Below are 12,136 nucleotides of genomic sequence, written 5' to 3' on the forward strand. Positions count from 1 at the left end.
TAAAGATAATATTAATATCGATGAAATATAATGATAATAATGATTATGATACTCATGTATGGTAATGATAATCCTGATGATAATAGAATAATAATAACAATGATGAAGATGATAATTATATTGATAATAATTGTAATAATAATGATAATGCTAACAATAAAATAATAGTAATAATAAAGAAATGCAACAATGACAATAATAATCATAATCATAATAATGATTAAGACAATAGTAACGATGTAACAATCATCTACTGATATTACTAAATATAATAACAATGATAATAATGAAATTCAGCAATATATCTTGAGCCACATAAAACAATTGCATTCGAAGTAATGTTACACCGAAGCGTATATGCAAAGTGGATTAGTCAGATGTTATCACTTCCAAACTGGTCTTAGGAAAAGTATTATACAAAAAACCTGAATTGAATAACAATAGAAAACTAGGTGATTGTAACGGTGATGAGAATGATAATCACGTATATATATATATTATCCAAACTGAAGTGATAATTATATTCAACATCGGTATTTGATTAAAATAATGGTTTTGAAATGGATAGTGAACTATAGCATTAAAAAGCAAAAACAGTAATAAGGTGTTTGGAATCATATATATGTAAATATGCACGCACGCACGGATGCACGCACACACACACACACACACACGTACACACGCACATGCACACACACACACACGCACATGCACACACACACATACACACACGCACACACTCACACAAACACACACACACACACACAAACAAACAAACAGAAATAAAAAAAGATCTCACTGCCCTAAAACTGATTCCTCGCGAAGACTCAGTGAATAGCATTCTTAATATATACAGGAATTATGCATCTACAGTACAAAGAATCATACAGTGGCAATATCGAATTATCTCAGACACCTTGATATCCATACAGAGAAGGTCTTTGAGTCTCACAACAAGCTGAGAAAGAGATGAATATTCGATAAGATGACAACCCCCAAAGAAGACTCACCTGACTAGATCGACTAAATGGTTTGTTCTATTAAGTCAGGAAAGGTTTTCCGGGGAATTCGCAACAAAGGGAGGCCGTTTCTTCATAGCGAACATCATTTCTTTCGCTTTTGACATCTAAAAATAACTTCAGGTGGATAATTCTTCTGCGGCCGTTCCAAGAGAGTGATGCTGGCAAAATATCTCTCTTTTAAACAGACACCAAGATTCCAATCCTGTGTATTAACCTTATGTCTGGCTTCTTTCACCTTTATTTCTTATGTTTTTGGCATGTGTAAGAACTATTATGTGGATACGTAGTAGTAGTGCTCAAAAGAGAGTGATATTGAAGTTTTTAAAGACTTTCAGATTTCTTTAAAGAACTAGGCTTTGGATATGAATTTGCGTTGGGCGAAAGCATAGATAAAAAAGAAAAGAAAAGAGTTGCTTCTCTTAGTCATGAACCCTACTTGCAGTGTAGAGTCAATGGGTAGAGTAAATACCCCGAGCGCAGAGAATGAGAAGAACCGGAAGTATGGTGAGGGGACACGATGCCAAGGTGATTGACGGCTCACACACATGTATGCGGGCGTGAATATATATATATATATATATATATATATATATATATATATATATATATATATATATACATACATACATACATATATATATATATATATATATATATATATATATATATATATATATACATATATATACATGTACATATACAAACACACATACCCACACACACATATATATATATACACACATATGTATAGTATATATACATATACATTTACATTTACATGTACATGCCCATGCACATGTACATGCCCATGCACATGTACATGCCCATGCCCATGCACATGTACATGCCCATGCACATGTACATGCCCATGCACATGTACATGCCCATGCACATGTACATGCCCATACACATGTACATGCCCATGCACATGTACATGCCCATGTACATGCCCATGCACATGTACATGCCCATGCACATGTACATGCCCATGCACATGTACATGCCCATGCACATGTACATGCCCATACACATGTAGATGCCCATGCACATGTACATGCCCGTGCACATGTACATGCCCATGCACATGTACATGCCCATGCACATGTACATGCCCATGCACATGTACATGCACATGTACATGTACAAATTGTACATGTGCATGTATATACACGCACGCCTATGTTTGTGAAATAGTCTGTTTCAATACTTAACATAGAAGTATCAACAGTAATATTCTTAAACCTTAAATACGCAAATGGCAACATAATTTACTAAACGTAAGATTAACCTCAACAGATCTTGAAAATATCCAAACTGAAAAATACAGAAAACGGAATCCCGGTGGAAGTAACTTGAGTTTGTTTACACACATCAGCTGTTCCGCCGACTGAGGCAGCTGACCGGGCGAGGGAAGGGCCGCCCACGCACGAGTTTAGAACGGAGAACTACGCCCTGTTGGATTACTCAACTCTTGTTCTCTCATAGGGCGATTGATTTAGGTATGTTTGATGATTTAGGCTGTTTGTGGCGGAGGAAAGAGACTGGCGTTTGTATTGTAAATGTGGAGGGTCTCTTTTTTTTTCTTAGTATGTGAATGTGTGTCTATAAATTGAGGTCAGAATCTTGGGGCATTTTGAGGAATTGTTTTATAAAGTCATGGATATGTCAGTAGTAATTCTATGAGGGCAGTTATATTGAAAATCGATTGTTTGCGGGTCCAGACAACTGCATTACGTAATCGAAAGGTAGACACGGGCCGGGGATATGTGTGTTACATTATATAATAATTCGCTATCAGTGGAAGACTTACAATATACTCCTACTTTCAACATCTTTAATAGATATCTTGCATTACCCTTTGTTGTAAATATGATGTGAGTTTGACTATTGTTGTAAAAGACTTACTTATGATCACATAAACTTTATGGTATAATTATAAGGTAAACACTACATGGAATCGTATGATGAATGAATGCTAAGACATTTACTTTGGTATTATTGGATAAAGACACAACCACCCATAGCGAAAAAACAAACCTTTCGGCATGACGTACCTTTAATTATGACAACACCATAAAACCCTTTTCTTCCGCGAAAGGTTTCCGATGGAAATGAGTAGCAAAACTGAAACACAATGAAAACTACCAGAAAAATATTGTGTCGTGCCTAGAGGATTGGCTGCGTCATTATCCAAATTTACCTTTATTTTTAGTGACTTAGTCGTTGCATAGAGAAAATGAGAAGATTGTTTGATTTTTAGAGTTAATGAAAATCTTAAACTTGACCTACCTTTCCTGACTTTGGTCACGACCATAACCATTGTGTTTACAGTCTGCATACCTCCCTGTTCATTTATCATTAACCCATCCCCGACGGGGGAATTCTAGCCTTGAATGTCCAAATGCCGGGGCGTTCGAATTATTAGGCCTAAATCAATTGAATGGCTGGCACAATACTGTGCCGCCCGGCAACTGGGCTTTTGAATGCGCGGTACACATGCTGTACCACCCGTCCTGTGTGGGTTAATATGTGGAACCAGTTCAACTTTATCACGTTAGAATATAAGTAGTTGAGGATTGTTGCCTTTTGCTGGCACACCAAAAGTATGTGAGCTGTTGCAATTACTTGACCCAGTAATTGTTCAGAATATGACTGCATAAAGCGATGCCAATACCAATAAAAATCCTAAAAACATATTTGGATAGGTAGAGGTTGGACTGGTTCTATATTTGATAATTAATTGCCTGTGAAATTTTTGCAGTCAATCATGGCAATATATACATATATATACATATATATACATATATATACATACATACATACATACATACATACATACATACATACATACATACATACATACATACATATATATATATATTTATATATATGTATGTATGTATGTAAGTATGTATGTATGTATGTATGTATGTATGTATGTATGTATGTATGTATGTATGTATGTATGTATGTATGTATGTATGTATGTATATAATATATATATATTATATATATATATATATATTTATATTTATATATTTATATATTTATATATTTATATATTTATATAGATAGATAGATAGATAGATAGATAGATAGATAGATAGATAGATAGATAGATAGATAGATAGATAGATAGATAGATAGATAGATAGATAGATATAGATATAGATATATCATAATTGCTGAAGCCACAGCATTGCTGGACTTCCCCACACAAGTATAGATATAAAGTTGCTGACTTTGATTGTGTTCATATCTTTGCTTTCTGCAGATTAATTTTTATATTTGTTTTATGCTCTCTATGGCCAATGCCTTAGATTTCCTCTTTTATGTGTAGTCATTTTCTGAACATTTATCTTTTAAACTAAATAGCAACAACCATGTCATAGAAGATTTTTTTTTTTTTGGAATTCATGTCTATTCATTCCACAGATTGTTTACCTTGTAACATATGTACAAAACTGTAGCTCAAATATTGACATTTTAGAGAAAAATAATATTATTATTGGCTGTAAAGTACTTCAGCTTTCATTAGTATATGAGTTTAGTTCAAAGAAATAGAGAATATTTATGTGGATATATCAGAGATTTGCCACTTTTCCAGTTGGAATATAGGATATTATCTTTAATAGATATAAAAGTGGGCTTGCATTTCTGAATTTTAACTTCCTTTTACTATTGAAGTTTCCTCATATTTTATAGAAAAGAAATGTCCTAAGCTTGACCTCTTGTTGCTGTAAAGCCATTTTCATTGCCCACACAAAAGAACCAGTTTCCATACAGTTTAGGAATTAAAATGATAGAAAAATGTAGAAAAGTATTTATTTGTAATTGTATAATTGTTGCATCTGGATTTTTCTATCACCTTGGAATTAGACAGCAACCTTCTTTACAGTACGCATAGAAAGCTGAAACCTGTATCGCTTTTTTTTAGTCTGTCAATAAGTCTGCATTGTGATCTGGATTTTGTATTCTTAAAATGATCCCAAAGGATAATGAATAATTACACAGAACATGATTCAAATTCATATTATATTATTCCTTACTGATAGATATATTTTTTCAACAGGAAGGGGTTTAATGCAAAGCTACAGACCACATTTATAGCAGCTAGGACAATGTTGAAGCTCTTACTTAATACTTGTTCTATCCTTTCTATCCTTTGACCTCTGCACTATCCTTCCTGCCATCTCCAACCTTAGAATACTGTTGCGATAGATGTCAAGATTCGAGAAGGATCCATGACCATTTATGGAAAGAATGGATTTATTTATATGTGAATTCATTTTTGTCCACAACGTATTACATAAGATAAATCTTTTTTTTTAGTCTGAAATCAAAGCTCTTGTTAGGTGAGGTGATTATTTTGTTGAGTTTGTCCTTAAAAGGAGTGAATTTTTTTGTCCCTCGATGTGATTCATACCATTTATGTATATATTTTTTAATCCAAAGAGCTTTAACTGAAGAATGATTTACAAGAGTGGATTAAATGATTTTACTTTACCTTGCTTATATGATGTTTTAAGGAGCTTTCCATATAAGATATTGAAGGAAAGAGGACTATTAATAGAAAGAACAAACAAATTCACAATGTTATTGAGCAAAAGGATGCATTCAAGTAGCCTAATGTAATATAATTTCTTTGATTATTAGCATTCTGTATTCATGACTTTGTATACCTAAATGATTACTAATCAATGAACTGTGTCTGATTTCAGTGCAGTGGCAGTTAGTTGGGTTGTAAGTCAAGATGAGTCTTTTAACATGGGCAGCTCGTGCTACCAGAACACCATTATGTATCAGACAAGGGTAAGTTGTATTGGATATGTATATATTTTCTTTCTTTTTTCATTTGGTGTTCTTATTTCTCATTTTTTATGTTTAGATAGAAAACATGGCTTATTACTCTGATGATCAAACAATGACAACTGACAACATGTTTTTAATATGGATAAATAGATTTAATCTTTACTTCTTATTGGTAAAGCTAGTGAAGTGTGAGAGGCTCTCAGAATATATAGATTTTAGAGTTATCAATTTTGATACTATATCCCTCATGTCACCAGTTTTACCGTATTTCAAATAATTTTTTTGCCAGCGTCCCGTCTTGGTCACCTGGCAGTACTGGGCCACAGATGAGATTATCTCAGTGGAAGACAGTGAGATTGCCAAAACAGTTCAGCAAAGTGAGTAAGAACTAGATTTAGATACGTATTCACTTGATTATTTATGAGATAACAGATGTTTTTTTTCCGTTTTTAGCCACCTGAATAGACTTTGTTAAATGATGTTGCAGGTGGTGGCTCGTTCTGTGCATGTGGCTAGAAATGAGACCACTTCACACACAGAAAAATTCTCCCTGACTGTTTTATTGAGGTTGGGAATAGGAGGAGGAACGCTCATCGGTATAAAGGTAAGGGATTCACCAGTTTTTGTTGATTATCATGTTTTGGTTTGGTAATATCATACAAACTACTTAGCATATAAACCAACTGTATCGGTTTGTAATGCAAACTATTATTAACTATTTAGACTGCTCTTAGGTATGTTATACTACATTTCTGTTTGGTATGATATGATTACAAAATATTTGTGGTGCTATTTACATTTTACTTTTACCTTTCACTAAAGTAGGGAAACATTTTTATATATAGTTATCCATGCCTTTTTTTGATTCAATTTTACTAAAGTTATTGTATGTTACTTGTTATTGTATATTACATATTATAGATTTTGTTCACAGTAATAATAACTTTTATAATGACAAACTGACCATATGATAATATACCATATTTCACATTCTGAGACCTTTATGATGACTAGAGAGTTTTATCTCTCAATATACAATAGGGAGTATATATAACTGTTCCATAAAGTGACAAGCCAAACAAACAAAACTTTTTTTTGTGTATGTGTGAATTTCCTTGCAAGAATGATATTGCAAAGTAGATCTCAGGGCTTTTTTACAGGTTATTTTCTTATTTGGTGGTATCTTTATTCTCCTGCAATGAGGATAAAAGAATACACTAATTATATATTGCATTTGATTCATGATGATTTATGGAAAGGACTGTTCATTATTAGAATTTTTTTTTACCCCTAGATGAATTACAACATGCAAAAGTTTAAAACAAAGCAAAATTTGAGGTCATAACTTTTATTTTCATAGAAATTGAGAATCATCCTCTGATTTTGCAAGTCTTATTACCTGTGTTTCGAGCCTAGAAGATTCCTGTTACAATGAATTTGATAGAAAAAAATAATTATGAATCCCTTTTCCTTTTTTGCTTGAAATGAAGGATATTCTGAACTTTTTGGTACAGTTAATTACTGTAGATAATTCTTTACATTTGTAATTTTTCTGAGACAGTTAGCAGTGTATCAGGTGTATTGCCATTTACCCAGAAATTCTCTTCACACTTAGTTGAAGTGTAGTCAGATATTTCTAAAGCAATCACTTAACATAGAGAAAGCATCCAAAATATGCAGTGCATGCCTCCAGTTAGTCATTCTATAAAAAGTATTGTTAGCGGTAATGTGAATTAATAGAAAAATAATCTTTCAGGGACTCCTGACTCCTGTAACAGCTGATTGCAAATCAAGTCGCCCAACCCCAGCTGTAGTTGCAGAGATACACGATAGGTTGCATGGAGCTGGCGCAGTAGAGGAGGAGAAGGACCCACCCTTCGACTGGCTTTATTTTTGGCGCCTGCTAAAGCCTCAGCTGCACTACTTCTTGGCTGCTATGGGGGTCAGTTTCTAGAAGATGCAGGAAAATGTAGTTTGTGGATGTGAATGAAGTTGTTGATTGTGAAATGTATATACAGTCTGCAGAAATTTATTGTTATATGCATGTAACTTTTCTGGACTTTCCTTATAGAAGACATTAGATGCCCCTAATAAGTAAAAGCCTTCTACATTACTGATTAGATGGAAAGATTCTAGATTCATCTGTAAATATTTTCATCAGAGATGAAAAATTGCTCAAATAATTGAAAGGTGAAAAACAATATTCTTTTCCAGAGTGCCCTGATAGTCTCCTTAGCCAATATACAGATACCACTGCTGCTGGGAGAGATAGTAAATGTTGTGGCTAAATTCACAGGAGAAAACACAGAAGAAGGGAACCATTACATCAAGGACATTACCACTCCTACCTTGAAAATTATAAAGTTTTATGTTGCACAGGTTGAAACCACTGATGACCATTGTTTGTTTATATTGGATTGACTTTTTTCTGGGTATATTTGAAATATGATGATCCATTTGAGCATAATTTCTATGCTGTTAAATCAGCCATACATTAAGATATTTAACAGTCTAAAGTCTCTTTCGCTTATATTTCAGGCACTGTTTACCTTCTCCTACATAGCTTTCTTGACACGCATGGGGGAGCGCATGGCAGACGATCTGCGACAGCAACTCTTTGCAGCACTTCTGAAGCAAGATATTTCTTTCTATGACCAGCACAAGACAGGAGAGTTGGTCAACAGGTTAGTTGTGTGGAATGTAGGACACTAACTCCATTTGTCATTCATCTATAAAGATTAATCATATATTTAAGTTATAACTGCAATTATTACATATTTCGAGGGTGAACACTGAAGTGATGTATATCTTGAGACACAGTTGTATTGAAAACGGTTTTGAAGGTATAAAATCCACAGAAGAATGTGAAAGGTATTAAGTAGAAGCTCTTCATAACATCTGATTTTTAATGATTATTGTAATTCATTTTAAAGGTTAACAGCAGATGTGCAGGACTTCAAGAGCTCATTTAAGATGTGTATATCGCAAGGGCTCCGTAGTGTCACTCAGGTAAGAATATTTTTATCATCAGCAGGTATATAAAAAAAACCTGTCAGATATCTTATTTAGAATGCTGAATTTAAGAAGCCATATCTACTTTTTGGTGGTCTCATTACTTATGAGGTCTATTATGATTTTTAAATTTATTTTCATTTTGCTGAATGCATTGGCTCTTGATTATGATGGAGTTATAGAATTTTCAAAAGATTATGGATGCACTAAAAGGTATCATATTTAGCAGTGTTAGTCCTATGCTTCCTTGGAGCTGTCTAAAGAATCATATATGATAATGCTGAAGTAACATACAGAACAAATAGAAAAGCCAAAATACATTTATTACCCAATTGCTGCAAATGTTTATGATAGTTGTCTTATTATCCTTTTCTGAACTTTCAGAGCAGCAGTTATAAATCTTATTACAATCTTACAAACTTTTGAAAAAAAACATTTAACAATTAAGAAACCAAAAAAGCTACTTAAAATATTAACCCACACAGGATGGGTGGTACTACCTACAGTATGGAAAGGTGTATGGGGTGCGGCAGTTTGTGCCAATTGCGGCATTTTATTCAATGAGATTCTCCCTTGGAGCATTTGCATTTGTTCCCTAGGCGCCCGGACGCCCCCGTCGTGGATGGGTTAAAGGAAGAAATAACTTTGAAATGTAACCAGTGATGTTAACAACTAGTATTTGTACTTTTGTTTTCAGATCATTGGTTGTGGTGTTTCGCTGTACACTATATCACCACAAATGACTGGACTAACTGCAGTGACAGTGCCGATAATCATAGGAATCGGCACTGGTCTTGGCAGTCTGCTACGAGCACTCTCTCGGGAAGCACAGCACCAGGTGTGTCTTTTGATATGTAAAGTTATAATCAAAGTGGCAATATGTAGGTTAGTCTGAATCACTGTTATCTGATGTTGTGTAATAAGGATTATTGAGCTGAGTTTATATGTATTTTTTATTTTTTTTCTTGAATATTGTGCAAAAATGTTGAGAAAACCCAATAAAAAGACAAGAGTATTTGAATATATTTGAAAATTGGCTTCTCAGGTTGCAAGAGCCACAGGAGTTGCAGATGAGTGCTTAGGCAACATGCGAACAGTGAGAGCATTTGCCATGGAGGATTCGGAGGAAACCCTCTATGCAAGGGAAGTCGATAGGTCAAGGCAGCTAAATGAGGATCTAGGCCTCGGCATTGGTATCTTTCAGGTATGATAGCAAAGGTATAAGTCAGGTTATCAAGAGAATTTGAAAGCAAGAAGTATGAACATTTCATTTTGCATTTCTATACTAATACAGAAGGATCTCTTCATGAAGTCTTAGTTAGTGCAATGTGATGGTAGTTCCTAATACATATTTTCATAAAGTTTGCAGGATATACCATGTGTGTAAAATAGCCTTTACAATATTTTCCAGATTTTGTCCCTGTAAGTTAGTGATATTTTACAGATTTTTATTCCCATTGTAAGTGAGTCGGAGAGATTTCATTTTTTTTTTTTCTTAATCCCTAATGCAGGCTGGCTCAAACTTATTCCTGAATGGTATAGTACTAGGGACCTTGTACATGGGAGGCTCTCTGCTTGCCACTAACCAGCTGAAGCCAGGTGACCTCATGTCCTTCCTTGTTGCCGCCCAAACCATCCAACGCTCGCTCGCTCAGCTTAGCATTCTCTTTGGCACATACGTCCGTGGCATTAGTGCTGGTGCACGTGTGTTTGAGGTGAGACCATGTGATGCGGAGTGTTTGTTTATTTACTTTTTGTCCGTTTTGCTTTGATATTATTTTCTGGTGATAAAAGATAAGAATGTGAAATATAATTAGTATCTGCATTATTTGATTATTGTTATTAATTTTTTTTCTTCAATTTTCAGTATATCAAGTTGGAGCCATCTATCCCACTGAAAGGTGGAAAGATCATTCCTTACCACACAATGATGGGCAGTATTGAATTCAGAAATGTGTCTTTCTCATATCCGACAAGACCAGACCAGGTATGGGAGACAGTGAAAAATATTTGTTGATCTTATTTAGACTATCCAATGAGAGTCTTTAATATAATTCCATTGAATTTTTTATTTCAACAGCCCAGTCAAAATCATCAGGTTGCTATCAATATTTTTGACCTATACAATGAAACTCTTTAATTGATTATCTTTATATATGTTAACTTATTTGAATTTCAGCTTAAGATCATTATTTATGTTAACTGATTTGAACTGTTCAGTGAGAATCTTCAATTTATGAACATTATTTATGTTATCTTATTTGAACTATTCAATGAGACCCTTCAACTTATTTGAAGAAACTAACTATTATGATTTAGGTTAATCTTATTTGATTTAAACTGTAAGAAATCTTAAGCTTAATAAATGCATGACATAAATTTAGTCAAATGTTTAACCAACAGTCTACTAAATTTGCTTCATGGGTTTCCTTGTAGGATGTACTGAGGAACTTCAGCCTGCGTATTCCAGCTGGCCGTGTTGTGGCTTTGGTGGGGAGCTCTGGGGGTGGCAAGTCTACTGTGGCACAACTTCTTGAAAGGTGACTGATACAAGATTCCTGTTTAGACTTCAGCAAGATGTTGTGAGCTCTTAACCCATTCACGCCGGGGCCGTTCTGGCTTTGCGCGGTCGCAATACCAGGGTTCTCGAACGCATAAGCCTAACGCCTCGAGATTCTCGGGCGCACAAGCCGCGAGCCTGGGTTGCCCGCTCGCTCTCGCGGCTTCCCCTCATAGCGCGTCCAGGGCGTCTGAAGCGAAAACCACAATATGTGCTATCACGTCACCCGGCGTGAATGGGTTAAAAGAAATATGCTGATTGTACTATTTTTACTTTTTATGTGTCGGGTAGATTATTTTTAACAACATTTTTCTTTACTTGGTAGACTTATGAATATGTAGCTCTCTGTGTATCTGTTGTTATTAGGGTAGAATGGATTAGATTTTGATATACATTAACCCACTTACGACGGGGGCATTCCAGCCTTGAATGTCCCAATGCCGGGGCGTTCGAATTATTAGGCCTAAATCAATTGAATGGCTGGCACAATACTGTGCCGCCCGGCCACTGGGCTTTTGAATGCGCGGTACGCTTACCCAGTACCTGTAACCAGTCAGGGTAGGAGGGTTAACGGGGCACTCGCTACACGAAGACCCCTATGCCGGGCGATTGCAATATTGATTGAAATCGTCACACTGGCAGGCCCCCCCGGCGGTGCGTCGGGTTGTTGTCACCACTGTGGTGCACACCACTCGTCATAGGGTTAAGGCTCTTGTTAGACCTAAAAAAT

The 12,136-nt window shown here is 35.1% G+C and overlaps 1 protein-coding gene across 1 annotated transcript in view; it reads left to right on the top strand.

Moving 5' to 3' along the window:
• Nucleotides 1-2,380: 2,380 nt before the first annotated feature.
• Nucleotides 2,381-12,136, top strand: part of LOC122268021 (mitochondrial potassium channel ATP-binding subunit) — an 11,094-nt gene continuing 1,338 nt past the window's right edge. Inside the window, exons 1-13 of the mRNA XM_043038254.2 lie at nucleotides 2,381-2,521; nucleotides 5,744-5,834; nucleotides 6,124-6,211; nucleotides 6,322-6,438; nucleotides 7,591-7,776; nucleotides 8,049-8,213; nucleotides 8,373-8,518; nucleotides 8,768-8,843; nucleotides 9,544-9,684; nucleotides 9,892-10,050; nucleotides 10,358-10,561; nucleotides 10,714-10,833; nucleotides 11,283-11,386. Coding sequence (XP_042894188.2) covers nucleotides 5,776-5,834; nucleotides 6,124-6,211; nucleotides 6,322-6,438; nucleotides 7,591-7,776; nucleotides 8,049-8,213; nucleotides 8,373-8,518; nucleotides 8,768-8,843; nucleotides 9,544-9,684; nucleotides 9,892-10,050; nucleotides 10,358-10,561; nucleotides 10,714-10,833; nucleotides 11,283-11,386 — 1,565 coding nt within the window. The 5' untranslated portion in view covers nucleotides 2,381-2,521; nucleotides 5,744-5,775. The remainder of the gene's footprint in view (nucleotides 2,522-5,743; nucleotides 5,835-6,123; nucleotides 6,212-6,321; nucleotides 6,439-7,590; nucleotides 7,777-8,048; nucleotides 8,214-8,372; nucleotides 8,519-8,767; nucleotides 8,844-9,543; nucleotides 9,685-9,891; nucleotides 10,051-10,357; nucleotides 10,562-10,713; nucleotides 10,834-11,282; nucleotides 11,387-12,136) is intronic.

Source organism: Penaeus japonicus, unplaced genomic scaffold (genome assembly GCF_977035675.1).
Source record: "Penaeus japonicus unplaced genomic scaffold, GWHDUDI00000001_assembly GWHDUDI00000009, whole genome shotgun sequence".
Taxonomy (NCBI): Eukaryota; Metazoa; Arthropoda; class Malacostraca; order Decapoda; family Penaeidae; genus Penaeus; species Penaeus japonicus.